A 27,887-nucleotide genomic window follows, 5' to 3' on the forward strand; every position below is an offset into this window, starting at 1 on the left:
TACTCCTTAAAGTAGAATAACAGAAGAAGACAAAACATGCAACAAAAACTTTGATTAATGGTGACTGTGTCTATTATTGTTTCACAAATGCAACTTGACAATGACAGAAGAGCTGGAGTGAGATAATGAGGAAAGGCACAAATTCGCCCCCTGGAGGACACATTTTAAATGTTCAGCTCCATGCTAGATTTTATACAGACAATTATTCCTGTCACACCCATATTTCCAGTTCAGTTTGCACAGTTAAACTGAAGCATCTTTTAACCTTAAAGCTACAGTGTGTAGAATTTAATGTCATCTAGTGGTGAGAGTGTAAACTGCATTATCCCGTCACCACTCACAATTTTGTTTCTTTTCTCCGATGAAGGGAATTCATGCACTCTTGATAAGCAACAAGTATGATTTTCCATTTCACAAACATGCGGGTCCTCAAACTTGTTAGCCTGCACTAGCAACCAGTAGACAATGCTGCCTACTGTTTGCTAGCGCAGGCTAACAAGTTACACGGGATACATACAGGGAAGCAACAACTGAGTCCTTGATCCTTTTTCCTTCAGTCTTACTGCTGTGCGGCAAAATATGAAAGGCCAAGTAAGTATGTCCCTTTTGCACTGTGGTTTTAACATGGCGGGGGAACATGGCGGCCTCTATGAGGGGGGCCGCTCCTCCCCTCATAAACAGGACTCATTCTAAGCTTATGAAAACACATAGATTCGTTACTGCAGGTAACTAATTACCACCAATGAACAGATGGTTCTGAATGCTGTACTCCATTTCTTCTAATAAACGCCCTTAAATCCTGCATACTGTAGCTTTAAATGGTAATGCGACTGAGATGGGACACAGTCCAGTATCTTATGGCTTTCATTTTACTAAAACTACCATCAAATGCCAAAGCTATACCAGATTAATTAAAGTTGTAAACCTACAGCTATATGAATCTATGGACTAGGTCTACAGTTTGCCTGAAGGGTAACTGGGTCGACCGATGTCGCTGATCCTCACTGCTCCACGGTGAAGGACGTCTGGCTGTGAACCTGCCTGAGAGCGGCACAGTCCAGAGTGACGATCAGCTGGGTGGGACCAGCCCTCTGCGGGCTGAAATTCTCAGACCAGGTCAGGGAAGAGCCTCCTGGGATCAAACTGAATCCAACAGAATTGGACTTTTATATATATATTGGACAAAATGTAAAGAAATGTAAAGACAACACAAAGCTCACCTGTAATATTTATTCCGAGGCAACATAACTCCTGGTCCTTCCATGCGGACGTAGACCCCCTCCAAGCTATAGCTGAAGGGGTTCTTGAACTCCACAGTTGCTATCATCTCTTCGTTGACTTTGGAGACGCCGGACACCTAAACACGTGGTAGAAAACGTACAAACACACCTACAGTTTACTTCCATTATCCAAAGAGTGTCTGTGCATCTCATGTGCCCACTTCTGCAAGACCTTGACAGAGATTTTGGGATTGTGCAGGGTGACGACTTTCATGGCAGTGACTATCTGTCCTGTTTCTTGGACCTTCCCCGTCGCGATGAAGTAGAGGTTCGACTGCTCCACGAGCTTGTTCATGTATCTCTTCGACTCGACATACATTAACTCCTTCACACCTGAAGACACAAACAGCATCAGTCCAGTGGGTTTTGTCGTCTCAGACGTTCGAGGGTATTTTTAGGTCCATCGCTTACTCACTTTTGTTCGTCTCAACGGTAACTGAAGGAGTCCTGAAGAGGAACTCGGAGGAAATGACGCCAGTGTAATACATCACACTGCCGCTGACGTAAGCATCCACAGTGCGCTGCTGATTACTGCGGTTTACGAACTCCAGGCTCAGCTCAAAGTCGTCGCCCACGCTCACCTCCAGAGCGGGCAGGACCAGGTCCACGTCAGCTGGAGGAGGCTCGGACTTCTCTCGGTGACAGCCGTAAGTCTCTGCCTTTTCAAGGACGGTCCGCTCTTCGCGAGTGCCTGGGGTCGGAATTCAAGCAAATGACAAAGCTACTGTATGTGCTAGCAAACATATTGATTCCTAAAATCCAGGTTCTGATCACCTGCTATTTTGACCTTCTGCCTCTTATTATCATTATTCTGCCTTTGACCTTAGCAGTGCTATACATAATTTCCTGCCACTAGATGTCACTCTAACACCAGCATCTTAGGACCAAACCACAGCTTCCTTTTTCAGTCACTACCTCCCTCAACCCTCCCTCCTCTGCATGGACCAGAAGCGTGGGCAGTTGGAGTCCACTAACAGGTCCAAAGCCAGATCAGATTCATGCTCAGAGACCTTATTATCTCCTGAATGTGGTTTGATTCAGGAACATCTGGAAGGCAGTGCTATGTGCTGAGCATTGCTGTCCATTTATAAATGGCACAGGCTGGGATTGACATGCACTAAACATGCAGGGCCAGAGCAGATATCTAAACAAGGAACAGAAAAGCTGAAATTAAGACACACACAGAGGGAGTGTTGCTTCATTCTCTGTACACGATGACATTATGCCACGAAATCCTCTCATAGAAAGTAGCTGTTGGCTGCTCCATTAATGTTTAAAATGTCCTTTAGAGCCCCTTTCAAGTTAGAATTTCTGATGGAAGAGTCAAAGGAAATGGCCTCTGAAGTCCAGGCACGGGTTTTTGATATTTCATGTCAAAATAGCCGTTATTGGCACGAACAGCAATAAAATGTGCACTTATTTACTTTTAAACAAATGTGTCGTCTCATTTTTTGGCTCCACAAGTCAAATAGTGAATCATGTCTGCTGAGAATTGACTCTGACCTTCAGGAAACTTGTACTGCGTAGTGATGTCACGGCGGGTAAAGTCTCCTGGTGCTTTGGTCAGGACCATGCGGCCCACGTGAGTCGGGTTGACTTTGACCGGCTCCATGGTTCCGTCTTTCATGCGGGCGTAAAACACCACATCGCTGTTAACCTGCAGGGAGAAAGACAGAAGGCCAATCAGACGCACCACATGTGTGACATCATAAAGAAAACATTAGAATGAGGGTGCTTACCTCAGCAAACACAAAGGGAGCGTCGAATGGGTAGCACACCTCCCCGTGTTTGATGGCCTTGACTGACGCCGGTCCACATCGGTACAAACCTGCAGGATCAACAAAGGAAATTGAAATATTGATTTGATATGAGTTTAAATCATTATGTCCAAACCTATAACACACAGCACAAAGTCTTCTACTGTTTGTGTCAGTTTTTAGCTTGAAAGGTCTCCCTGTGTGAGACCTTTCAAGCTAATGATGCTACCGCCATACCCCAAAAACCAGTAATCGTTTTAAAATTGTCACAATTCTTAAAAAAAAAGATAAATTTAAATTTTTAATGCCGATATTTATTCTGATTACCGTCGCTGGTCTCCTGTGGCGTTGCGTCCACAACCTGCCAGCCTCCGAATCCCGGTGGGAGATCTGGTCGGGACATGTAGCACTCATTCCAGCAATGATAGTTCCTGACAACGGAAATTATTCCAAACCTCCATATTACAGATGTTTAGGACAACAGAAATCCTTTGTTAAAATGTATTTATATTTGTTGCTGTTGAATATAATATTAACTCTCCCACTGCTGCAGTTAAAGTGCCCTAAAGGTGGCACTACGGAGCTGATGGCACTTTTAAAATGGAGCGGCTGAATGAATTCCATAACAAGCAAAGACATGGATATCTGACCAGCTCATTCCAAGATGTACATCTTTACACCTGCTCCTAATTTCTATCACGTGTGATGATGGTTCTTCCCAGACATGTCCAGCAGGTGGCAGACATGTGTTGGACAGACTGATGGACCAGACTGACCGCCTCTCAGTTAAAAATCAAACACTGAGCTCTCCCTCTGATTAAAAAAATAATAAATTATTGTACCAGATAGAATCTTTGGTCCGGTGACGGTCAATCCTGCCATTCTCATCCAGGATAATGTCAGTCTTCAGGTTTCCGTTGTTGTCATGGGAGGAGAAGTAGTTGGTGACGACCCGGGACGGGATGCCGAGACAGCGCAGGACTGGAACACAGAGTCAAAACAGAATCAAGGTCCAGTCGGGTCAAAAGATGCAACTTTACTGTCCAACATCCAAAAATGACTTGGATGGACGGTGATGATAGCGAAGCATCCTACAAAACATCTTCTGGTCGCTTAAGACCAGACGGCTCAAAGACCAGTTTGTGTGCATGTTGCTTTAAATGTGAAGGACTTCCTAAACCGAGCCAAATGCTTCAAAGAGGCATTTTTTGCCAAAATCCTCAGCGCTCACAGGTGTTGAAGACGGCGGCGTACACCCAGCACTGAGCGAAGCCGACGGGCGCCCTGCTGGTGGCATAGGTCAGGAGAATGTCCGTGCTGCCTGTCCAGGAGGTGGGGGCTACGCCATAGGTGTAGTCGCCGCTCCAGTTCCCCAACAACACGCCGTCGTCATCACGGCTGTTCAGCTGCACACAACAAAGACACGTTTGCTCCGGTGAGACACAGAACACATTCAGAGGACTTTTAAAAGTATTTAACAATTTAGGTGACATCAGGTGAGAGTCAGGACAGCTGCCTCTGTCTGTCCTTCGTGTCCTACGTCACGTCTCTATGACCCTGTGACTTTGTGGGTCTCTGCTTTGTTTCTTATCGTCTGTGTCTCTGTCTGTCTTCTGTGCTTCTCTCACCATGGCCGAGGCTTTCCGTGCCACCTTGATGGGGTCTCCTCTGTTGGTGATGGGCATCTCGGCCTTGTCCATGATGTACAAACAGGCATCCAGTATCCCGTAGTTAAACTACAAACAACCCAAACCCCCCAAAAATACTTCAATCCAAAGAAACATGGCACTGAGGAGACAGTTCTTGAATCCTAGATGTTCTACCACCTGTGCATAGTTCCAGGACCTCTCAGCCACATCGTCGTAGGCGCCGTGGTAGATGATCCCCGCCTCGGTCATCACACATTCATCCCTCTCTTTCTCGTCATCCAGAAACACGGCATCGGCTGAGGGGCGACAGCGGTCCATGTAGGCGTTTACAACAACTGTTCTTTTTTACAAAATATCTAAATATGTGGTTGTGAGTTTGAAACCAACCTGCCACCCACGGATTGAAGAGAATATAAAGGTCTTGGCTGCTGTCCCGTTTTGTCCTGCGGATGCCGAGGGGTGTCAGCACGGCCACGAACATGTGGTACTTGCCCACGATGCAGTCTGCTGCGGGGGTGACGCCCATGGTGACCACATTGTCCGACATGCCGGTGACGCGTCCCACCCAAGAGCTTTGACGCTCCTGAGTGGGAAAGACAGGAATGTAGGTGCCCTTGTTGTAGTTCGGGCTGGATCCTGAGAGACAGCAACAGGTCAGTGAAAACAGGAACTACACCAGGAACCACGTTCTGTGTCATCCCATACAGGCCCTGAGACATGAACTACACTCTGAATTATGTCGTGTTAAATTAACACTGATTTGAACTGGCACCCTCGGCACTCACTGCAGTGTTAATTTAACACTGTAACATTTACACTGTAGCTTCTAGTACAGAGGACTGCACAGGTTGGTCATGTGACCACATGGTTTCTTTGGTTTTAAGTTCTTCAAATTCTTAAAAAATGGTCAGTTGGGGTTTGGTGAAAAACGGCGCCTCACCGATGACAAACTCCAGAGCGAACTTGTCGTCAGCAGCCTTGAAGGTGCGGCTGAAAGTGATCCTAACCTCAAACTCCTGACCTCTACGTACGATGAGGAAGTTAGAGTTGTACAACGAGGTGTGGTGCTGCTTCTTGTTGTTTCCATGCTGCTCCTTCAGCATGTTCACTTTTGTGACGTCCTGAAATTCTGAACGGGAAAAATACAGAGCAGGATGAGAGAAAACATTAAATAAAGCAGATGGTTTAATTTCACTGTTTCACGTTCTGTACTGTATTGACTTAGAATAATTAATGGCGTGATTCTACCCACTCCGATACAGTAGGTGGCGGTGTCCACCTCTAAAGCTGGTTTGTGAGCAACATGAAGAAGGAGTTTATTTCATACGAGGTCTGTTAGAAAAATATCTGACCTTTTTATTTTTTTCAGAAACCATATGGATTTGAATCATGTGTGATTGCATCAGACAAGCTTGAACCTTCGTGCGCATGTGTGAGTTTTGTCACGCCTGTCGGTTGCGTCATTCGCCTGTGAGCAGGCTTTGTGGGAGGAGTGGTCCAGCCCCTCGGCGGATTTTCATTGTCAGGAAAATGGCTGAGCAACTGCCGCTTTGCTGCATCAAAATTTTTTTGGAAACTGTGAGACAGCCAGGTGGAAACCATTCGAAAAATTCAGATGGCTTTTGGTGAAGATCTTATGGGTATCACACAGATTAAGGAGCATTATAATCAGATTAAAGATGGCCCACAGCGGCTGAGGGCACGCCGCGGCCATCGACAGGCTGAAATGACCAGATCATTTCCAAAGTGAAGGCTGTGTTGATCCGGGACGTCGTCTGACTACCAGAGAAATGGCAAGAGAGGTGGACATAGCACTTTTTTGGCATATTACACTGTTACAGGAGATTTTGTAATGAAAGACGTGCGGCGGAATTTGCGTGTCAGGACGGAGCCGCGTAATGGCGCAGAACAAAAAGCACCTCCGTGTTGGAAGTCTCACGGGACATGCCCAGCTCTTCCACCATTCGGAAGATTCAGACAGCTTTGGGTGGCTTTTCAGTCGAGTGAGTATCCGAGAAATTGTCGAAGATCTGGGCATGTCAGGGCATGTCCTGTGAGACCAACACGGAGGTGCTTTCGTTCCGCGCCATTAGCAGCTCCGTGGCAAATTCCTCCGCTCCTGTTTTCATGACAAAATCTCCTTTAACAGTGGAATGTGCTGGAAAAGTGCTGATGTCCACCTCTTCTGCCATTTCTCTGGTAGTCAGACGACGTCCCGGATCAACACAGCGTTCACTTTGGAAATGATCTGGTCGTTTCAGCCTGTCGATCGCTGCTCGGAGCGCGGCGCACCCTCCGCCATTGTGCGCCGTCTTTAAACCGGCTGTACCACTCCTTAATCTGTGTGATGCCCATAAAATTGTCCCTGAAAGCCATCTGAATTTTCCAAATGGTGTCCACCTGGCTGTCTCTCACAGTTTCTGGAAAAATGTGATGCAGCAAAGCTCCAGCCGTTCAGACATTTTCCTCACAATGAAAATCCGACAAGGGGGGGTGGACCAGTGCTCACTCAAAGCCTGCTCACAGGCAAATGACGCAACCGACAGGCGTGAAAAAACTCACGCATGCGCACAAAGGTTCAAGCTTGGCTGATGCAAGCGCACATGATTCAAATCCATATGGTTTTTGCAAAAAATAAAAAAGTCGGATATTTTTCTAACAGACCTCGTATTATGTATTTAATTAAGTTTATTTAAGTTTTTTACATCTTAAAGCAGTGATTCTTAATGGATTTAATTGTTCACATGTCTTGAAGATGACACCATCTTTTAGACATCGCTAGCTAGCATTACATAGGGTTATGCTAAGGGCTAATGTTAGCATGAGTGAATGGCTCCTTTGTGAGCATTTTATTTAAAATATCTACACCATAAAGGACCATATGTGTGTGTGTGTGTGTGGCTCTGTGTGCGTCCATCAAGCCACCGTGGACACACATACAAAGTCACACACTTCAATCAATGTCATTGTAAATCTGATCAAACATTAAATTAATGGATGCCTGTAGGACACGAGTTGTATAATGTGTCAGAACCTGGCAGACGTGGAATCCCTGTGCACAACACACCTGACCAGGAACTACGTTTCCAAGCAACATTTCAAAATAAAAGGAATATTGCATTATTATTATTATTATTATTATTATTATTACACAGTGAATATCTGCTAAGTTACAAGCGTCATGTTTTCCCCACAATCACTCGAACGGTTGTTGACTTTTTTGAGTGTGTAAGCGACCTTTAGCGGGAACAAATACATGCTTTGACCTTTGGCCCTAAAATCACCTGCGTACGTCACCGCCTTCATGAAAAACGTCATAAAAAGACCTGAAGTGAAACAGCGAGTGACGTCTGGAGGCAACAGGACAAATCATTCGGCGCCAGCAAGTGTCAAAAGTGGCAACGCAACTCTGGTACAACAACCTGTGTTTGTTTACTGTCACTTTGATGTTATTGTCTGATGTACCAAAAAAAAGAAGAGAAAAACCCTCCAGTGGTGAATGCCTGTCACGCGTGGAGAGCGCTTTGTGCACGGCTCGGTGACAGTCATCACCACTGGAGTGTGGTGACAAGCCGCCGAAGCGCCGCCTTCAGGATCCGGCCTGTTTGGACGCCACTCATGTGTCAGTCAGTTGATAAATCTACTGGAAACTGCGTCAGTGTGAGAAAGACAACGTTATCTTTTCAAACCGCGATGCACTGCAACGTCTGTCTTCTGAACCCTCTGTTTCCCTTCATTTTTTTTGTCAGATCTTATTGTCTTCAAGTCTGCAGACATCACTGCTGAGGCACTGGAGGTCAGATCCTCGACTCCCCTCCCACTGAATCATCGTTACACAGTTATCCTGCACACTCAGCTCATCTGGTTCCCGCTAGATAAAACGCTTGTGTGCACAAGAAAATAGTGCATTCCAGACACAATTATGACATATGCACAAGATATTCCAAAAATATCTTGCACACATGACAAGAGACACAGGATAATAACTTGTTCCTTCATGCACATGCCGTTTTTTTTTTTTTGCACACAATCTTGCCTGCACATGATACTAACTTGTTTACAAAAGGTGCTTGTTTTAATTGCACAAAATTACTTTAATTCATAAAATAATCATAATGCTCACACTATTTTACTGTCTTACACAAGATAATCTGCTCATATAGCAAGATAATAGCAAAGATGAGACCACCACCACCACCACATACACACAAAATCATGTTGCTGCGCACACAACTTGTCTGCCCAAGTTAGTTACTGAGTGCACATGAGACATCTTCACAAGATGCCTTCATAAATATAACACTGGTCCCTTTGAAGAAATGATCTTGTGCAGATGATCACTGAACATGCAAAAGATGACAACATTTGAAGCTAATGCATTGCTTGACACCTCCCTCACCCGTCAGCAGTGGAAACCCTCTCGGACCCGGTGCAACAAAGTACTCAAGCTCAGGAAAGTCTGCCGTGTCTACGTTGGAGCTGGCGACGGTGTCTGTGGTGCGACCTCGGTTGGTCAGCTTGGGTGGTGGGCCAGTGGGGGCGGGGGGCGGCGGGGAAGGAGTCACGACGGCACCTTGGTCAGACATGGTGATAATACCTGTGACTGCAAGAGGAGACAAATAAAATGTGGAAATATTATACATTCATTCATTCATTCATTCAGCGGGTTTGACAAAAAAAAAAAAAGGGATTTATTCTCCAAAAAATATGGTACTTGACTTTACTGTCTAGTCTAAATGTTAGAAACCCGTTAAGATACAAAATCCACCAAATAAAATATTTCTATTTGTAGTGAACCACATAATGAAAAGCACAAACAATCAGAGGAGAACACAAACCCGTGTGTTTAAACTGGGTTTGGACACGTTAAACTGATTTCAACAAACACCCCGTTATGCTCAGGGTGACTCATTAAATCCATCAAACAGAACTAAAATGACATCACGCCACACCGGTCGGCCCAAACCAAAAACACGCCGCACGTCGCTGGTGATTTTATAAGGATGTGGCAAGATGGAAGCACCTGGCCAACGCCAAGGCATGAGGCTGTGTAATGTGGCTGAGAGAAGTCTGGAATGTGTTCAGTCACTGCATGCAGCGTGTGAGTCATCGCTTAGGACAGCCAGCACTCTGTTTTCACTTTAGTCACCGCTGGCACATGTGACATGGTTCTGCAGGCTGCCAGACCTCAAAGGAAACCAACAGCTGCTCTGAACACAAACATACAAATTATGACGGGGACATAAATGCTGTTATTTTGTTTTTCTGATAGAAAAAAAACTCACTTTCATGCAAAAATGTGTAAGAGTTGGAACAATGAAACCAGCCTGTTCTGGTCCAGGATCTAAAACAGTTCCTGTGCAAGCTGGAAGCAGTTCCAGGATGGAATGCAAACCCAACAGCAATTAAAAGATAAGTGCAAAAACATGAATTAAATGGCTAAAGCAGGATCGTCTCATTGATTGCACAACAATGTGAGCGCTTTAAAGACGACGCTCTGATGCATCAGCACATCTGGAAGCTTTTTTTTTTTTTTTTTAAAGGGCAACGACCAAGCTGTTGAGGAATGTTTGGTAAATCAAAGTTCAGTGCAACAAATCAGAGCTTTCATCTGCAGAGCTGTTAAATACGTGAAAAACGTGCACAGCTGGAAATGGTTTGAGAGGCAGAGTGGACGTACCTCAGTGGAGCTGCAGTTGGTCTTCAGTGTGTCTCTCTGCTCCGTTTGGGACTCTTCTGCTTATATACCCCACGCGGGCGAGGAAGAATTGGGCTTTTTTTTTTTTTTTTTGCTGGGTGTAGCTCAACAGTCCAGCATGTGGAACGGGTGGAATCTGTGTCCCAGCTACAAACAAACAAACAAACAAACAGCTACAGAGACAAAACAACATGCAAATATATATGTTTCAGTTTAATGACACTAATATCTGCTGGGACACTTAATACTACTTTCTACAACAATGACTTGTGTTGCAAATGTTAATGGTAATTCTGGTACTACGACTTCCAGCTATAGTACCAAGTACAACTGGACCAATCAGTGTTCCAACCCCAGTGTAGGAGGTATTTATTCAAACCTATTTAAGTGTGAAACAGTGAGTTCTAGCCTCCAGATGTGAACCAAATGGTTGGTATTATTTGCCTTATTGTTCTCTGGGGAAAAATAACCAACTCAACTCACTGGAACGCCACAGGACAATGTTCCAAAGCTTCCACACTGATCCAAACCTTGGTTGAAGTTCTGCCTGTTGGGTAGTTTGGTCTTTTATAAAGGCCGACTGAGATTATACGTATACATCTGTTGATCAAAAGCTACTAACAAACGCAAGCACAAACTACCCAACAAGAGCAATCCGAGATTTCTGTCCGCCAATCTGGATCCAGATCACCTCCAAAATCCAGTGGAGTCTTCCAAGTGCAAATATCTACCTGTGGTGCAAATTTGGTGAGAATCTGTGAAGTAGTTTTCACGTAAACCTTCAAATCCTATATGAAGTGAAATCTTGATCCAGAATCCGGATCTGGACCACCTCCAAAATTTAATGGAGTCTTCTATGGCCTAATATCTATCTGTGGATCTGTGATGAAAATGTAATCAAAATCCGTGCAGACGTTTTGAGGTAATCCTGCTAAAAGACAGACAAATAAATAAAGGCCGATGATTTTATTACATCCTTGGGAGACGTAATAAATATGTTAGACATGCAAACAAAAAGCCTGCATTTACACAGGGGGGGAAAAAAAGACAAAGATCAGTCAATAAACACAAGTTGTGTGCCGCAGGTAACCATCTGCATCACAAGGACATCTCAACAGCTGCAGGGTTATTGCCAAATTTCAAAATGATTAAAAAAATGTTGATAAATCAAACCAACAGAATGTTTATGGCAAGGCTGCTGCAACCCGTCAGTACCTGTTGGTACTAAAGGCATAAAAATATGATATTGTATTCATGAAAATTCAGTAAGGTATATCTTATATATTATATTCCAATTCTAACGTGGAACTATGCCAGTATACTAAGTAATATCTAAATATCTAAAAAGGGCAGAGTAAAACAGAAGAGTAGAAAAGAGTAGAGTAGAACCACTTACAACCCCTGGCAAAAATTATGGAATCACCAGCCTCGGAGGATGTTCATTCAGTTGTTTAATTTTGTAGAAAAAAAGCAGATCACAGACATGACACAAAACTAAAGTCATTTCAAATGGCAACTTTCTGGCTTTAAGAAACACTATAAGAAGTCAAGAAAAAAAGATTGTGACAGTCAGTAACGGTTACTTTTTTAGACCAAGCAGAGGAAAAAAATATGGAATCACTCAATTCTGAGGAATAAATTATGGAATCACCCTGTAAATTTTCATCCCCCAAACTAACACCTGCTTCAAATCAGATCTGCTCGTTGACATTGACCCTATGTGTCTTTTTACAAGGAATGTTTTCACAGTTTTTGCTCTATGGCAAGATGCATTATCATCTTGAAAAATGATTTAATCATCCCCAAACATCCTTTCAATTGTCCAAAATATCAACGTAAACTTGTGCATTTATTGATGATGTAATGACAGCCATCTCCCCAGTGCCTTTACCTGACATGCAGCCCCATATCATCAATGACTGTGGAAATTTACATGTTCTCTTCAGGCAGTCATCTTTATAAATCTCATTGGAACAGCACCAAACAAAAGTTCCAGCATCATCACCTTGCCCAATACAGATTTGAGATTCATCACTGAATATGACTTTCATCCAGTCATCCACAGTCCACGATTGCTTTTCCTTAGCCCATTGTAACCTTGTTTTTTTATGTTTAGGTGTTAATGATGGCTTTTGTTTAGCTTTTCTGTATGCAAATCCCATTTCCTTTAGGCGGTTTCTTACAGTTCGGTGACAGATGTTGACTCGTTTCCTCCCATTCGTTCCTCATTTGTTTTGTTGTGCATTTTTCGATTTTTAAGACATACTGCTTTAAGTTTTCTGTCTTGACGCTTTGATGTCTTCCTTGGTCTACCAGTATGTTTGCCTTTAACAACCTTCCCATGTTGTTTGTATTTGGTCCAGAGTTTAGACACAGCTGACTGTGAACAACCAACATCTTTTGCAACATTGCGTGATGATTTACCCTCTTTTAAGAGTTTGATAATCCTCTCCTTTGTTTCAATTGACATCTCTCGTGTTGGAGCCATGATTCATGTCAGTCCACTTGGTGCAACAGCTCTCCAAGGTGTGATCACTCCTTTTTAGATGCAGACTAACGAGCAGATCTGATATGATGCAGGTGTTAGTTTTGGGGATGAAAATTTACAGGGTGATTCCATAATTTTTTCCTCAGAATTGAGTGAGGTCCATATTTTTTTCCTCTGCTTGGTCTAAAAAAGTAACCGTTACTGACTGCCACAATCTTTTTTTCTTGATTTCTTATAGTGTTTCTTAAAGCCAGAAAGTTGCCATTTGAAATGACTTTAGTTTTGTGTCATGTCTGTGATCTGCTTTTTTTCTACAAAATTAAACAACTGAATGAACATCCTCCGAGGCCGGTGATTCCATAATTTTTGCCAGGGGTTGTAGGTGCCTGGTCTTGAGAACCATGGATGGTTCATGATCACATGTACTCAAACCTTCAGTCTATACTATGTGCAACAATATCACAATGCCTGATGTTACATACGAACAAGTCTGCATGAGTTTTCTTGCAATCTGAACAGAACAGGCATCAGTTATTATCTGATAGGTGGCTGGTACAGATTAACCCAGCTCAGCAGACCTCCTCTGATCATCAAGGACCGTCTTAACCTGCGTCAACCCAAAGGTTATCCAAACCAAAATGTAAAGATAAACACTACAAAAGTGTTCTTTTCAGTATATATACGATATATATATATATATATATCTCTCTCTATATATATATCTTTAGGGTCGGATGTGTGCACCGGGAGTCACTGTGTTTGCCAGTCCAGAGTAAGTCATCTTCTAAACCACCAATCAAGCTGACCTCTCCTTTAAACTAAAAAAAAAAAAAAAAAAACAGCTTTTGCACAATGTTTCTCTTTGTTTCCTTCCTATTCCTGTTCACAGAAAAGAGTTTCCACACTGACCATGAGGTGAAATTCAGTTTCACTTCCCCACAGCAACAGAGTGATGAACCCTCACATTATAATTAAATGAAAGTTTATTGACTACGCTGCTTTTAAAAGTGAACTCAAGTCTTACAGATGTGGAACCAAAACTAAAAATACACCCACAAACACCACAGCAGAATAAAACTTGACAGAACACTTGGAGAAGACAGAATGTTTACGTGTTTGCTCTTTTCCTTTCAGCAACAGTTCATTTCACTGGGGAAAAAAAATTCTGCAGGATGCTTGTCAGTTGAAATCCAGTTTACTAAATGTCAACAGCATGTAAGAGCTTCAGCTGCTCCTGAAAACCCAAAAACAGTTTGTCATCTGACATTTGCATAAAGCAGGATGAAAACATCCATCATATTCAGTTTTTATGCCTGAGAACAGCTGCGGTCAAGTTCACGCTGCCAAATCAATATGTGTGATTCAGTCTTTTCCTTTGACTGAACCTGACCAGAGCCCAGGACAGGATGAATCATAGACCCAACCGGACGCCTGCTAAATACACAACTGGACACGTTGTTGTGCTTATTCAGCCGAGGGTGCTAAAAACGTGCCGATCCAAGGACATGTCCAACGCAAGACGGCTCCTAAATAATAAATAAATAATGACACTGATTTGTGCTGCTAGAAAATAAATGCATCTCCCAGACAAAGAATTACTGAGTCCTATTTAGGTAAACAGACCAAAAAAAAGGTCAATTTTATGTGGAATAATGTTCAGTCTGATGCAAAATTAAAACAGAGTGACATGCTTCATCCCTGGTTCCCAACGTGGGGTCTGAGTCTACTCCAGGGGGGTCATGAGGTTTCACAATGGCTGCAAGCGGCAGACGGTTAACTGGGTGTTAAATTATTTTCAGTGAGAAGACAATTAGTCCATAGGACTAAATGAAACTTACAATCCAGCCACAGTGTACCATGAGCTACACAAAAGTACGGTGGCCATCCAGGGTGGCAGCTGTAGCCAGGTAGGGGGTCAACATTTAAAAATGCTCCAGTCATATTGAAATGTAGACCACATTATATGTCTGATCATAAAGATTCCAAACAGGTATGGTTTGGACTATCTGTGACTGAATGTTCTGGAGTTATGGGGTAAAAACAGCAAAAAATGGTGACAAAAGTCTATTTCAGTTTGTACAGGGATCAGGGTTTGATTTCTTTACTGGTGCCAACGCCACCCTTCCTCAACCATCTCCTCTAAAAACATTTTTAAAAATCTGGGAGAAAAAAAAAAAACTGACACAATGTTCTGAAATTCTTGAGAAAAAAGTGCATATTTAAAAAAAAAAAAATACATAAGATAAACCTGCTGTCACAAGTCGAATGAAAGAGGTGTAACCCATTCTAGAAAAATTTAACTTTTACACTTTGAAGAAGAAAAAAAAACCCTGTTGTTTATGAGCCTTGACCCTTGAGGTAACGCAACCATTTTCACAGGCCGCCAGCGTTCTCGTTTTGCTTTTGTCATCAAGTACTGAGACTATGGTTCAAGATCGCCGTTACCACGAGGCAACACCTGCTCAGTTCCTCCTTGCTGGCAGGTTACCACACCACGTCCGCGCGCGTGAACCCGAGAGTCGTGTGCACAGCGCATGTTTGGTGTGCAAGTCTGACTACAAGCATCTGCCATCTTTCAGCTTCCTGTAATATCACAGGAGCCACTTTTGAAACCCACACGTTGGCACGTGACACGGTGACAAAAAGCGTTCCACTTTGTGCGTTGGGCTGCTGCTTCACAATGGCGTCCAAAGCTTCATTTTCGAACGACTGATAACAGAGTTTCTATTTTTTTGAACAGTCACGCTGACGATGACATTCTTCCTGTAACAGGAACTTAAAAAGAGGAAGAGGAATGGCAAGAGGAAGAAGGTGGAGGTGATGGAGATGACAGATGAAAGGTGCCGGCGTGGCGTCACGAACAGCGGTGAGTATCTGTAAAATACAGGGGAGGAGGAGGAGCGTCCATCAGCGTTAACTGTTTGATTCAGAGTCTTTGATCAGTTCTGTTGTTCTCCTGCAGAACGCGGACTTGATGATGAACTGCTGTCTCGTCTGTGTGTGTTTCTGCGTCGTTCAGATTATCCGGTGCGCCGCACTGAGGAAGTTCTGCTAGCTTTCTTCACAGACATCAGTTTTCCCCCGCAGTGATGAACACACCACCTGTCTCACCCTCCGACCTTCTCCCGAGCTACCGGCTGGTCCTCCTGGGCAGGAAGGGAGCCGGGAAGAGCTCGGCAGGAAACGCCATTCTGGGAGGCGTTGTGGGGTTTGAGAGTGGGAAGCCCACGGAGGAGTGTGTGAAGAGGCAAGCTGAGGTGGCGGGGAGGCGAGTCACCGTGGTGGACACCCCTGGGTGGGAGTGGTACTACCCGCTCAACAGTACCCCCAATTGGTGAGGTCGGGAACCACCCATCTGCAAAGTGTCTCGCTTTGCCCAGCCTGGGCCGCATGCTGTGCTCCTGGGTTGCGAGACCTGTGCATCAGTGACAGACGAACTACGCCTGTGAGATGCAGAACACCTGGAGCAGCTGGGAACGAGGAGTTTGGAGCCACCATGGTGCTGTTCACCAGAGGAAACGAACTGGGCCTCGTGTCCATGGAACAACGCATCCTCAGCAGTGGACCTGCACTCCAAAGACTGCTCCAGAAGTGTGGGAACAGATACCACGTCTTAGACAGAAGAAGCAAAGGGGAGGGGCTGCAGCTCCAAGAGCTGATAAGGAAGCTGGAGCTGATGGTGGAGGGGAAGAAGGAGGGAAGTGGCTATTTTAAAATGGACAACACAGTCCTGTTGGGACTGGAGGCAGACAAGAAGAGGAGAGCGAAGGAGAGGAGGAAGAAACAGAGGCAGATGGAGGCACAGATACAGAGAGGATCCATCAGAGACGCCATCATCAGTGAGTCAACCCAAACAAAAACTTCACCAAACCACACACCGTAATCATACGTGATGCAGTTCAGTGTTATAAAACTGTAAAAGATTACAGGTCTCAATGAAATCTCCTTTCTGTCCCTGATACTTTAAATGGAAAGGAGCTGCTGCTGGCCACACCCCCTTTCATCAGGAGAGGATCTGTGTCTTCCATGGAGCAGAAGTCACATGGGATGGCCTGACACACAATTGAGCCATTTCAATAAGAAATTAGTCTGTAGTCAGGGGCTGCATCCTTCAAAGGCTGCAATCGTCAGCTACATACGTGACAGTGGTGCAACTCAGCGGTCTCCTTTTGAAGGCTGCTTAGAATGCAGTCCACGAATGCAGCCTTCTTTCCACCAACAACGAAGGATGCAGCAGATGGAACTGTTGCAGTCTGAACACTCCCAAGAGTCATTGTGGGATTTATTTTTCTTTCTGCAAGACAAAATGGTTGGAAAATTAAATAAATAAATAGATAAATAAAAAAGGACAATTTTGGGCTCCATGTGTACAACCATATGCATTGAAAAATTATCACTAAACTACTCATTTCAGACCAGTTTGTTCCAGCCTCCATGGTCTCCAAAGACCTTCGAAGAATGTTACCATCAAAGGAGGCAGCCTCTGAATCGGGATACAGTCAGTCTGTGTTGACCTGATATCAGGGTGTTTGGGTTCTGTCATGGGGTTCTGGGCACACTCCAAAGTCACCGCGTGACATCAGCTCTGCTCACTGAAAACAGAAGAAGTTCTTGAAGCTTGAAACCTACTTTTCTAGCTTGACTAGCAGTCATTCATAATGTAAATGGGAACTGGCCTTGACTGGAGAAGTGACCTTGAATGGACAGCAGAGACGTGGAGTCTCTTCCACTTCACGCTAACTGTATCTGAGGATACACACGGGCATAAATGTGCCTCAGTGCCTAGGCAGGACTTACAACTTCTTCTCGTTACTAAACAAAAAGGTCTGAGTCTTGTCTGTCAAAGACTCGTTTGTTTGACCCTCCGAGTATTCACAAACGGATCACATAGCAGTTGGATTGGCTCAGCAGCTCGTAACATAAGTCTGGCTTCTACTAGCTAAAGCACATTTGTAGGCATCTACAAATAGAGTGGACTCTATTCTTCGGGTGGACGAGAAACATGATTCAGGTTGCTGATAGTAACTTGTCCAAGTCGTGTTTGTGGTCCGTCACCTACTTTATATCTTTTCTGCCCCCCATAGTGATCAAAATGTCAGTCAGAGCAGCATGAACATCTACCATTCTTTATTCAGTTGTGGCTGGAAGTTGTCTTTGAATGTACCAGTAAAGTCTTGCCCTTTCTTTCCTGTCAGATGATGGTCTCCAGGTCTCTGAGCTTGATGCCCACCATTCCTTTTCCAAGGTGTCTCGACGTCTACCTGAGATCAGGCTGGTTCTCCTGGGTGAGAGAGAGACAGGAAAAAGTTCTGCTGGGAATGCCATCCTGGGAAGAGCGGGGATCTTCCAGGCAGGCGCAGTAACGGAGGAGTGCATCTGTCACATGGAGGACCTTGCCATGAGACTGGTGACGGTGGTGGACACGCCGGGCTGGGAGGGAGGTGTGGCAGGCACAACGCAAGAAAGAGTGAAAAGGGAGATTGTGGCGAGTGTGACGCTGTGCCCTCCGGGGCCTCATGCGCTACTGCTGACTCTGAGGGTGGACACACTGGTGAGGGCAGGACATGTGAGGGAACATCTGGAGCTTCTTGGAGAAGGCGTGTGGAGACACACGGTTTTGTTATTCACCCATGGAGATCAGCTCCGAGAGGGGGTGGACATTGAACAGCACATCCAGAGTGGAGGCAGAGAGCTACAGTGGCTGTTGGAGAGGTGCAAAGGCAGGTACCACATCATCAGCAGCACAGATGGAGGCAGCACCTCCACACAGGTGACAGAGCTTCTGGAGAAGATCGAAAAGATGGCAGCAGGGAACCGATGTGAGGCCTTCTCCGGCCTTGTTCAGGAGGTCAGGGATCTAAGCAGACAAAAGAATGACAAGTTCAAGCGGCGCCTGAAGGAGATGGGAGATAAGATGCTCCGTCAGGAGGCCGAGCTGAAGAAGATGAGGGAACGAGAGATGAAGAGCATCAGGTGGTTTTTTGACAGGAAGAAGAAGTTTAAATCAGCCGGGAAGGTAGAAGCTGAAAGGGACGAAGGAGAGGATGAGGAGAAGGGGAGCAGTGAAAGGATAAATGAAATGAGTGAACTAGAGGAGAGGATACAGTGGCTGACGGAGGACAAAGAGAGAGAGATTCAAGATCTGAGCCTAGAAAAGGAGCGAAACCTCGCAGCACTACAGCAGAGTGGACAGGAGAGGGCAGAGGTCATGCTCAAACTAGAGATGAAGGAGCGAGAGATCGAAGAGCTGACAGAAAGAATCGACGAGCAACAGGCAAAGGTACACGACCTGGAACGTGCCAGCGTAGAAAACAAGCAGGAGATGAAAAGGCGAGCTGAAGCTTTTAGAGTGAGGGAACGGGAGTGGAGGAGAGAGGAGGAGAAACTGAGAACAAATATAGAGCTGCAAAAGAAAGAGAGAGCAGAGTGGATGGAGAAAGCCTGTTCTTTAGAAGCAGAAGTGGATGAGTGTAAAAAGCAACATAATCATTTTCTTTTGTGGCAGGAAGGAGAGGACAAGAGAAGAATGGAAGAGAAAAACAGGGAGATGGCAGAAGTGGAAGGAAAGCTGAGGTGTGAGATGGAAAGAAAACTTCTCGAAGAAGACAAAGAGAAAGAAGAACTGAAACGAGCTGTCCTCGACAGAGAGGCAACGCTGGAGAGCCTCCGACAAAACAAGAGAGATGCGGAGGAGAAAATCAATGAGCAAATAAAAGAGATGGAGAGAGAGATGCAAGAAAAACAGAAAGAAATAGAGAACATCAAGCTGTTGCATCAGGAGGAAATGGACAGAAAAATCAGTCAAATAGAAAAAGAGATGGAAAGGACGAGAGCTCAAGGCCAAGAAGAGAGAGTTAAAAACATGGAAGAAAGGGAAGAAGCCATGGAGAGGGTTAAAGAGAAGCACCGCCACGAGATAAGGGCCATGAAAGAAGAAAAACAGAAAGAGGAGGAAGAGCTGAAGCAGCACTTTGTGAAAGATACGGAGAAAAGGCTGCAAGCAAAAGAGAGAGAGATAACAGAAATGAAAGCAAAGTTTGCCGCCAAGCTCGAGGAAATCAGTCAAGAAAATGAAAAGGAGAAAGAAATTATTCATCAGAGGCACAAAGAAGATGAAACACAAAAAATGCAGGAGAAGGAGAAAGAGACAGAGAGCTTAAAACTGCAGCAGGAGGAAGAGATGAGAAGAAAGACAAATGAAATTAAAAAAGTAACGGATGCAAAAAGAGCCGAACTGGAAAGAAAACTGAAAGAAAAGGAGACAGAGTTAAACAAAGTCCAAAAACAGTTTGATCAAGTAAAAGAGTTGGAGAAAGAAAGACAGAGAGAAATTAAAGAGCTGAGAGAACAGTTTGCAGAAGAAAGTGAGAAACAACAGCAGGAAAAGGAGAGAAAAATAAACGAATTACAGCAAAAGCACGAGGCCCAAATAGACGAAATGTGGCTAGAAAACAAAAAAGAGAAAGAAACAATTAATCTTAGTCATCAAAAGCACATGATGCAAAAAATGCAGGAGAAGGAGAAAGAGATAGAGAACTTAAAACTGCACCACGAGGAAGAGATGAGCAGAAAAATGAATGAAATGATGGATGTAAAAACAGCTGCACTGGAAAGACAACTGAAAGAAAAGGAGACAGACTTAAACAAAGTCCAAAAACAGCTTGATCATTTGATGAAGGAAAGACAGAGAGAAATTAAAGAGCTGAGAGAACAGTTTGCAGAAGAAAGTGAGAAACAACAGCAGGAAAACGAGAGAGAAATAAAAGAATTACAGCAAAAGCACGAGGCCCAAATAGACGAAATGTGGCTGGAAAACAAAAAGGAGAAAGAAACAATTAATCTTAGTCATCAAAAGCACATGATGCAAAAAATTCAGGAGAAGGAGAAAGTGATAGAGAGCTTAAAACTGCACCACGAAGAAGAGATGAGCAGAAAAATTAATGAAATGAAAGAAATGATGGATGCAAAAAGAGCTGAACTGGAAAGACAACTGAAAAAAAGGGAGACAGACTTAAACAAAGTCCAAAAACAGCTTGGTGATCTGGAGAAAGAAAGACACAGAGAAATTAAAGAACTGAGAGAACAGTTTGCAGAAGAAAGTGAGAAACAACTGCAGGAAAAAGAGAGAGAAATAAAAGAATTACAGCAAAAGCACGAGGCCCAAATAGACGAAACGTGGCTGGAAAACAAAAAAGAAAAAGAAATAATTAATCTTACTCATCAAAAGCACATGATGCAAAAAATTCAGGAGAAGGAGAAAGAGACAGAGAGCTTAAAACTGCACCACGAGGAAGAGATGAGCAGAAAAATGAATGAAATGAAAGAAATGATGGATGCAAAAAGAGCTGAACTGGAAAGACAACTGAAAGAAAAGGAGACAAACTTAAACAAAGTCCAAAAACAGCTTGGTGATCTGGAGAAAGAAAGACACAGAGAAATTAAAGAACTGAGAAAACAGTTTGCAGAAGAAAGTGAGAAACAACTGCAGGAAAGAGAGAGAGAAATAAAAGAATTACAGCAAAAGCACGAGGCCCAAATAGACGAAACGTGGCTGGAAAACAAAAAAGAGAAAGAAATAATTAATCTCAGTCACCAAACCGATATGATGCAAAAAATGCAGGAAAGAAATAAAGAAATGGAAGAGTTGAAAAATCAGTATGTCATGGAAATGCAGAGAAAACAGCGAGAACATGAAAGCACAAAAGAAAAGCTCATAGAGGTGGAGCACAGATTGGAAGAAAAAGAAAGAGAAATTGAAGAGATGAAGATGAGAGTGAATGAAATGATGCTGCAAAGTGCAGAGAAAGAGGAGGCTCATTTAAAGGAAACCAAACAAGTGGAGCAAAGCTTGAAAAAAAGGGAGGGAGAAAAAGAAGCACTGAAAGAAGATTTGAAACAGCTGGAACAAAAGCTGCACCAGATAGAAGAGGAGAACTTAAACCACTTGAAAACCCTCCAGCAAAAAAACGAAGAAAACGAAACGTTAAAACTGCACATCAAGAATACTGAAATAATCCTGCAAACATCAGAGGAAGCGAGGGAGCAAATCCTTCAAAAGGAAAAGAAAGAGGCAGAAGAGAGAACGAAAGAGCTGGAAGTGATGAAGCTGGAGGTTTTACATGACACCGACAGAAAGCTAAAAGAAAAGGAAAGCGAGATAGAACGGATGAAACAGGAAGCTGAGATCAGGGAGAAAAGATGGAGAGAAGAGCAGAAGAAGAAGGAGGAGAAGGCAGAGAGCCAGGCAAACAGACTGATGGACATCATAGACAACAAAACGAAAGAGATCACATGTATTGCTGGCCAGAGAGACGCTGCAATCGACGAGGCGAGAAAGACGAGTGAAACCTACTTGAGAGAAATGGAAGAGCTGAGAGAGAGCAGCAAAACAGAACAGAGGCAAAAAGACAAAGAAGTGATGGAAAAACTGCGCGAGAGAGATGAAGAGCTTGAACACCTGAGGAAGAAAGACGAGGAGAACGACAAAGAGGTCACACAGCTGAGGCAAACGATCGATCAAACCAAGTCCGAGCTGAAGGAGCTGACGAGCAAGATGGAGAGAGAGATGACCGACATGATCGAGGAGTACGAAAAGGAGATCCTGAGAAGGGCCGGAGCCGCGGAGAAGGAGAAGGAGAACACTGTGAGCGGACTGCAACGCCTGGAGGAAGAAAGCCAGCGAAGCCTTTTGGACGTCATCCAGAAATATGAGCAAAGTCAGAGGAAAGTCGAGGAGCTGCAGGAGCAAAATGAGAAGATGAGAAGAGAAAGAGATGATGGTGAGAGAAAAGTGAAGGAGATGAGGGAACATCTGGAACAGGTAAACAGTGAGCAATCTGAAATCAATAGTGTTCTGGAAGTGAGGGAGGAGGAGGTGAGAACACTGAGAGAGGCCAACGACAAACTACGAGTCGAGATTGATGACATAAAAGAGAGATTTGGTGAAAGTGAACCAGAAGTGCTCAAACAGGGGTTTGAAAAGAGGCAGCGAAAAGCTAGCGAGAGTCAAAATGAAGAAGAGTTGAACAAAAAAGGGCATAAACTACACCTCAAAGTGGAAGCCAGAACATCAGAAAGTAAAGATGAAGAACTGAGAAAACGGGAAGCAAGTCTAGAAGTCAAAGAAAGAAATATCGAGCAAAAGGAAGCGGAGCTCAAGTATTTGTTGAAAGCACTGGAAGGCAAACAGAAGGAGCTGAACTCTCACGGTCTAGACCTTCAGAAGAAGGTAAAGGGGCTGAAAGAGCAGGGCAAAGAGTTAAAGGACAAAGAGTGTCACTTGAGAAGTGAAGAACAGGGGCTGCTTGAGTGGAAGTCAGAATTAGAGACGCGGAACCAGCATGTGATCGAGACGATGCAACAGTTAGAGCAGATGAGAAAAAAGCTGATGGTGCTGCAGGAAAAACTTCAAAACAGAGAAAAAGATCTAAAGGTGTCGGCTGAAAAACTGACCACATGGCAGAAGTGCCTTGAAGAAAGGGAGGCAGAGCTGTGTGCAAAACAGGAAGTCTGCGAGAGTAAGAAAGAGCAGAGAGGTGAAGAGGTGACGGACTGGTTCGATTTTACGGATGCAGATTTTTGTGTGGATGTGGACGAGGAAGAGGTGTTTGAAACGGGAAAAGAAGCAGACAGAGGTAACATTCCGAAGACAGCACAGTCAGCTGCAGACAGTAAAACACTAAAAGAGATGGAGATGTTTGAGGAAACACAGGGGACGAGAGATAAAGGAGATAAACAGGAAATAGAAAGGACAAGTGCAGATTTTAAGGTGTTATCTCAGGGAAACATCAGGAACAAATATTCTTCTGGTTCAGATCTGCGGGTGGTACTGTTGGGGGAGATGTGGTCACCTCGCTCCCCTGCAGGAGTCACCACCATCCTGGGCAGGGAGGAGGTCCTAAAGCCTGTCAGATCCTCCTTCAGGTCTTGGAGAGGTCAGATAGCTGGGCGCCACCTCTCTGTTGTAGAACCGCTCGGGCTGAGGTGGAGAAACGGGCCAGACTCGCACACCAACTCAACACAGAAGAGGAGCCTCCTCAGCAGCCTCACCTGGTGTCACCCCGGACCCCACGCCGTCCTCCTGGTCATACCCGCCTTCCTGAACTGCACGCAGAAGTATAAACACGCAGTGGAGGAACATATGAGTTTGTTCGGGGAGGGGATTTGGCAGCGGACCATGGTGCTGTTCACGTGGGGGGAAACGTTAAGGGAGAGCGCAGAGCAGCACGTCCTCAGGAGCGGTGAGCTGATGGGGCTTGTGGAGCGATGCGGGGGCAGATATCACATACTGAGCAGCAAAAAAAGCCCCGCTACAGTCGAAGCATTATTAGAGAAGATAGAGGACATGGCTGCTTCCACACGCAGAGAGACGCATGTGGTGTAACAGGAAGTCCAGACTCCAGGCGGTGCCGATACCGATATTCAGGAGTAAAAAAATAAATTATGGTACCTATGTATCTACTGATATATACATAAAAAACAGGAACGATTCCTAACATTTCATTAATGTGAGCAAGGGGTGATGGGGTCCCAGCCATGATTGACAGCAGTGCTGTGCTGTCATAGCACCATCTGCTGGGCGAACTATGTATTCACTCAATTTCCAACGGCCAAAGTATTTTTCTGGAGTGTTTATTCTGTAAAATAAAAGTTTTCATATCTGCAAAAATAACGCAGATACCGAGATGTTCGTGAAACACTTATATCAGCAGGTCAGGCTCTAGTCCAGATCCAAGACATCAAATCACAATGCGTTAGTGCAGCTTTTGACTTTGTGTATGGACGTGGAGAGCCGCCTTTCATGTCAAAACTGTTTTTCCACAGTGATAATCAGACACAGTATTAGTGCATTAGGTCTCCTACCACCTTATTGAAGCCAAGTCACAGTTCCAAAAGACTTTCTGGTCCAGACCGGGATCCAGATATGGACTCTGGGTCTTTTTTAACATGTGGAAAGGTTTCTTTCTTTATAACTAACAGTGACTTTGATGAAACCAGTGAGTATCACATGACACACAATAAAGTGACACTTTGAGCCAATATGGATCCTGACATTTCAGTAAAAGGTACCTTGAGAGAGGATGATTCAAGGTGTAACTCGAGGGCACTCGGAGACTCGCCTCTGACAATTTGGAGGTAAACCAACTTTCCACAAAACTGAACTGAAATTCCCCCCAGACAGACGGGGGTAATAACATCACCTGCACACTCAGGATGATCCCAAAGTGACATTCAAAGACTCTGGCCTTGGCAGAGGAATGCGCTCCAGAGTGCTTTTCTAGTTAAACACCTTGGACTTTTACATGAATATGCATGAACTAGTGTGTAGTCCGTGGGGATCCACGGGCTCTAGATTGGGTAGTGTTTATACACTGACATTTTTCAAGGGTGGTAATAAATTAAGCAATGAGTTGGAATGGTGTGTGAGTCCAGAATGTTTTTAGAACCTTAGACCTCAACAATCTTTAGAAGAACTCAACCCTTTTATTTCCTGTTAATTATGTAATTTTTAATGTTAATTTACTGTCTTAATGTATTTACAAATTGTTTAGGTTGTTGTTATCATATACACACTATTATTATCATTATTATTATTTTATTATTACTTCTATTTTGTAATTTGATTTTTAAATGGACCACAATGGAAATAAGTGTTTTCACTTTTGTGTGTCATCCACGTATTTTTAACCTAATTACAATTATATGCACTTACACTCATGCTTTTTTCATATAAAGATGATTTACTGCCCCCTGCTGGAAAAGTGTGTGTGTACAAAAATGTAATTAGCAACATCAGCAAATATTCATAGCTTCTCCAAAACTACCCAAAAACGAACCCAAAATACATAATCACACCAAACAGCAAATATCAGCTGTGCTCTGTTTGTCCACGATCGAACTCGCACGCATGCACGGCTGCTGTCAGCAGGTGATTTTAATTTGACAAAGACCATGGCTGATGACATTAAATCCACTAAACATTTCATTCATGGTTCCAACATGAAATTTAAGTCACTTCTGGACGACATGAGACATGAGATTTATCTAAACTGACTACAAACCAACAGAACTACAAAAACACAAATCAATAACACAAACAACACTGCTAAACTAACATAAACCACAATAACAATATTTAAAACCTCAAAATCCCAGACCCCCATAGTGCATTGCAGCACAGCATCCATTGTTTATTTGTTAGCTAAGATTGCTACTTTCTCCAAAAATATTTGTCCTATCAACTTTTCGTTTTCATAGTGTTCATCCTTCACCCGAAATGTATAAGCGAGCCAAATGGAAAATGTCAGCTCTCCCCGGTTTTTGCATGATCAAAGCCCCCCCCCCCACACACACACACAGGCCACTTGGCTATTACAATATACAACCCCTGGCAAAAATTATGGAATCACCGGCCTCGGAGGATGTTCATTCAGTTGTTTAATTTTGTAGAAAAAAAGCAGATCACAGACATGACACAAAACTAAAGTCATTTCAAATGGCAACTTTCTGGCTTTAAGAAACACTATAAGAAATCAGGAAAAAAATTGTGGCAGTCAGTAACGGTTACTTTTTTAGACCAAGCAGATGGAAAAAAATATGGAATCATGAAAAACAAAAGAACGCTCCAACACATCACTAGTATTTTGTTGCACCACCTCTGGCTTTTATAACAGCTTGCAGTCTCTGAGGCATGGACTTAATGAGTGACAAACAGTACTCTTCATCAATCTGGCTCCAACTTTCTCTGATTGCTGTTGCCAGATCAGCTTTGCAGGTTGGAGCCTTGTCATGGACCATTTTCTTCAACTTCCACCAAAGATTTTCAATTGGATTAAGATGACATTGACCCTATGTGTCTTTTTGCAAGGAATGTTTTCACAGTTTTTGCTCTATGGCAAGATGCATTATCATCTTGAAAAATGATTTCATCATCCCCAAACATCCTTTCAATTGATGGGAAAAGAAAAGTGTCCAAAATATCAATGTAAACTTGTGCATTTGTTGATGATGTAATGACAGCCATCTCTCCAGTGCCTTTACCTGACATGCAGCCCCATATCATCAATGACTGTGGAAATTTACATGTTCTCTTCAGGCAGTCATCTTTATAAATCTCACTGGAACAGCACCAAACAGCATCATCACCTTGCCCAATGCAGATTCGAGATTCATCACTGAATATGACTTTCATCCAGTCATCCACAGTCCACGATTGCTTTTCCTTAGCCCATTGTAACCTTGTTTTTTTATGTTTAGGTGTTAATGATGGCTTTCGTTTAGCTTTTCTGTATGTAAATCCCATTTCCTTTAGGCGGTTTCTTACAGTTCGGTCACAGACGTTGACTCCAATTTCCTCCCATTCGTTCCTCATTTGTTTTGTTGTGCATTTTCGATTTTTGAGACATATTGCTTTAAGTTTTCTGTCTTGACGCTTTGATGTCTTCCTTGGTCTACCAGTATGTTTGCCTTTAACAACCTTCCCATGTTGTTTGTATTTGGTCCAGAGTTTAGACACAGCTGACTATGAACAACCAACATCTTTTGCAACATTGCGTGATGATTTACCCTCTTTTAAAAGTTTGATAATCCTCTCCTTTGTTTCAATTGACATCTCTCGTGTTGGAGCCATGATTCATGTCAGTCCACTTGGTGCAACAGCTCTCCAAGGTGTGATCACTCCTTTTTAGATGCAGACTAACGAGCAGATCTAATTTGATGCAGGTGTTAGTTTTGGGGATGAAAATTTACAGGGTGATTCCATAATTTATTCCTCAGAATTGAGTGAGTCCATATTTTTTTCCCTCTGCTTGGTCTAAAAAAGTAACTGTTACTGCCACAATTTTTTTTCCTGATTTCTTATAGTGTTTCTTAAAGCCAGAAAGTTGCCATTTGAAATGACTTTAGTTTTGTGTCATGTCTGTGATCTGCTTTTTTTCTACAAAATTAAACAACTGAATGAACATCCTCCGAGGCCGGTGATTCCATAATTTTTGCCAGGGGTTGTAGATTAAATTA

At 43.6% G+C, this 27,887-nt stretch overlaps 2 protein-coding genes across 4 annotated transcripts; one reads left to right on the plus strand and one right to left on the minus strand.

Moving 5' to 3' along the window:
- Nucleotides 1-798: 798 nt before the first annotated feature.
- On the minus strand, nucleotides 799-19,559 carry f13a1b (coagulation factor XIII, A1 polypeptide b). 3 transcript variants are annotated; one of them, XM_034164100.1, is made up of 17 exons: nucleotides 19,549-19,559; nucleotides 13,867-13,870; nucleotides 10,367-10,376; nucleotides 9,086-9,289; nucleotides 5,627-5,815; nucleotides 5,074-5,322; nucleotides 4,864-4,982; nucleotides 4,666-4,773; nucleotides 4,269-4,443; nucleotides 3,880-4,018; nucleotides 3,365-3,468; nucleotides 3,020-3,108; nucleotides 2,784-2,937; nucleotides 1,696-1,971; nucleotides 1,453-1,613; nucleotides 1,221-1,357; nucleotides 1,002-1,143 (listed from the first exon to the last, which is right to left on the minus strand). In XM_034164100.1, the coding sequence occupies exons 4-17, from the start codon at nucleotides 9,270-9,272 to the stop codon at nucleotides 1,002-1,004; spliced, it is 2,229 nt and encodes a 742-aa protein (XP_034019991.1). In that variant the 5' UTR covers nucleotides 9,273-9,289; nucleotides 10,367-10,376; nucleotides 13,867-13,870; nucleotides 19,549-19,559. The 3 variants fall into 3 exon arrangements, with proteins under 3 accessions (XP_034019989.1, XP_034019991.1, XP_034019990.1); XM_034164099.1 differs by lacking the exons at nucleotides 13,867-13,870; nucleotides 19,549-19,559 and having other exon boundaries at nucleotides 10,367-10,457; XM_034164098.1 differs by lacking the exons at nucleotides 10,367-10,376; nucleotides 13,867-13,870; nucleotides 19,549-19,559 and having other exon boundaries at nucleotides 799-1,143; nucleotides 9,086-9,272.
- si:dkey-185m8.2 (trichohyalin) lies at nucleotides 16,233-25,274 on the plus strand. Its single transcript, XM_034164097.1, has 2 exons — nucleotides 16,233-16,711; nucleotides 18,068-25,274. The coding sequence occupies exons 1-2, from the start codon at nucleotides 16,369-16,371 to the stop codon at nucleotides 24,253-24,255; spliced, it is 6,531 nt and encodes a 2,176-aa protein (XP_034019988.1). The 5' UTR covers nucleotides 16,233-16,368; the 3' UTR covers nucleotides 24,256-25,274.
- Nucleotides 25,275-27,887: the final 2,613 nt, after the last annotated feature.

The sequence above is a fragment of the Thalassophryne amazonica genome, chromosome 23 (genome assembly GCF_902500255.1).
Source record: "Thalassophryne amazonica chromosome 23, fThaAma1.1, whole genome shotgun sequence".
Lineage (NCBI taxonomy): Eukaryota > Metazoa > Chordata > Actinopteri > Batrachoidiformes > Batrachoididae > Thalassophryne > Thalassophryne amazonica.

Bases quoted from the DNA above. Each gene is read 5' to 3' on its own strand.
- f13a1b (XM_034164098.1), bottom strand. From the start codon at position 9,272: ATGTCTGACCAAGGTGCCGTCGTGACTCCTTCCCCGCCGCCCCCCGCC. The intron at 5,816-9,085 runs GTGAGGGAGGTG...TTTCCCGTTCAG, and splicing joins AGGGTTTCCACTGCTGACGG to AATTTCAGGACGTCACAAAA. The intron at 4,019-4,268 runs GTGAGCGCTGAG...TCTGTGTTCCAG, and splicing joins CGCCGCCGTCTTCAACACCT to TCCTGCGCTGTCTCGGCATC.
- si:dkey-185m8.2 (XM_034164097.1), top strand. From the start codon at position 16,369: ATGGTGCTGTTCACCAGAGGAAACGAACTGGGCCTCGTGTCCATGGAA. The intron at 16,712-18,067 runs GTGAGTCAACCC...CTTTCCTGTCAG, and splicing joins CATCAGAGACGCCATCATCA to ATGATGGTCTCCAGGTCTCT.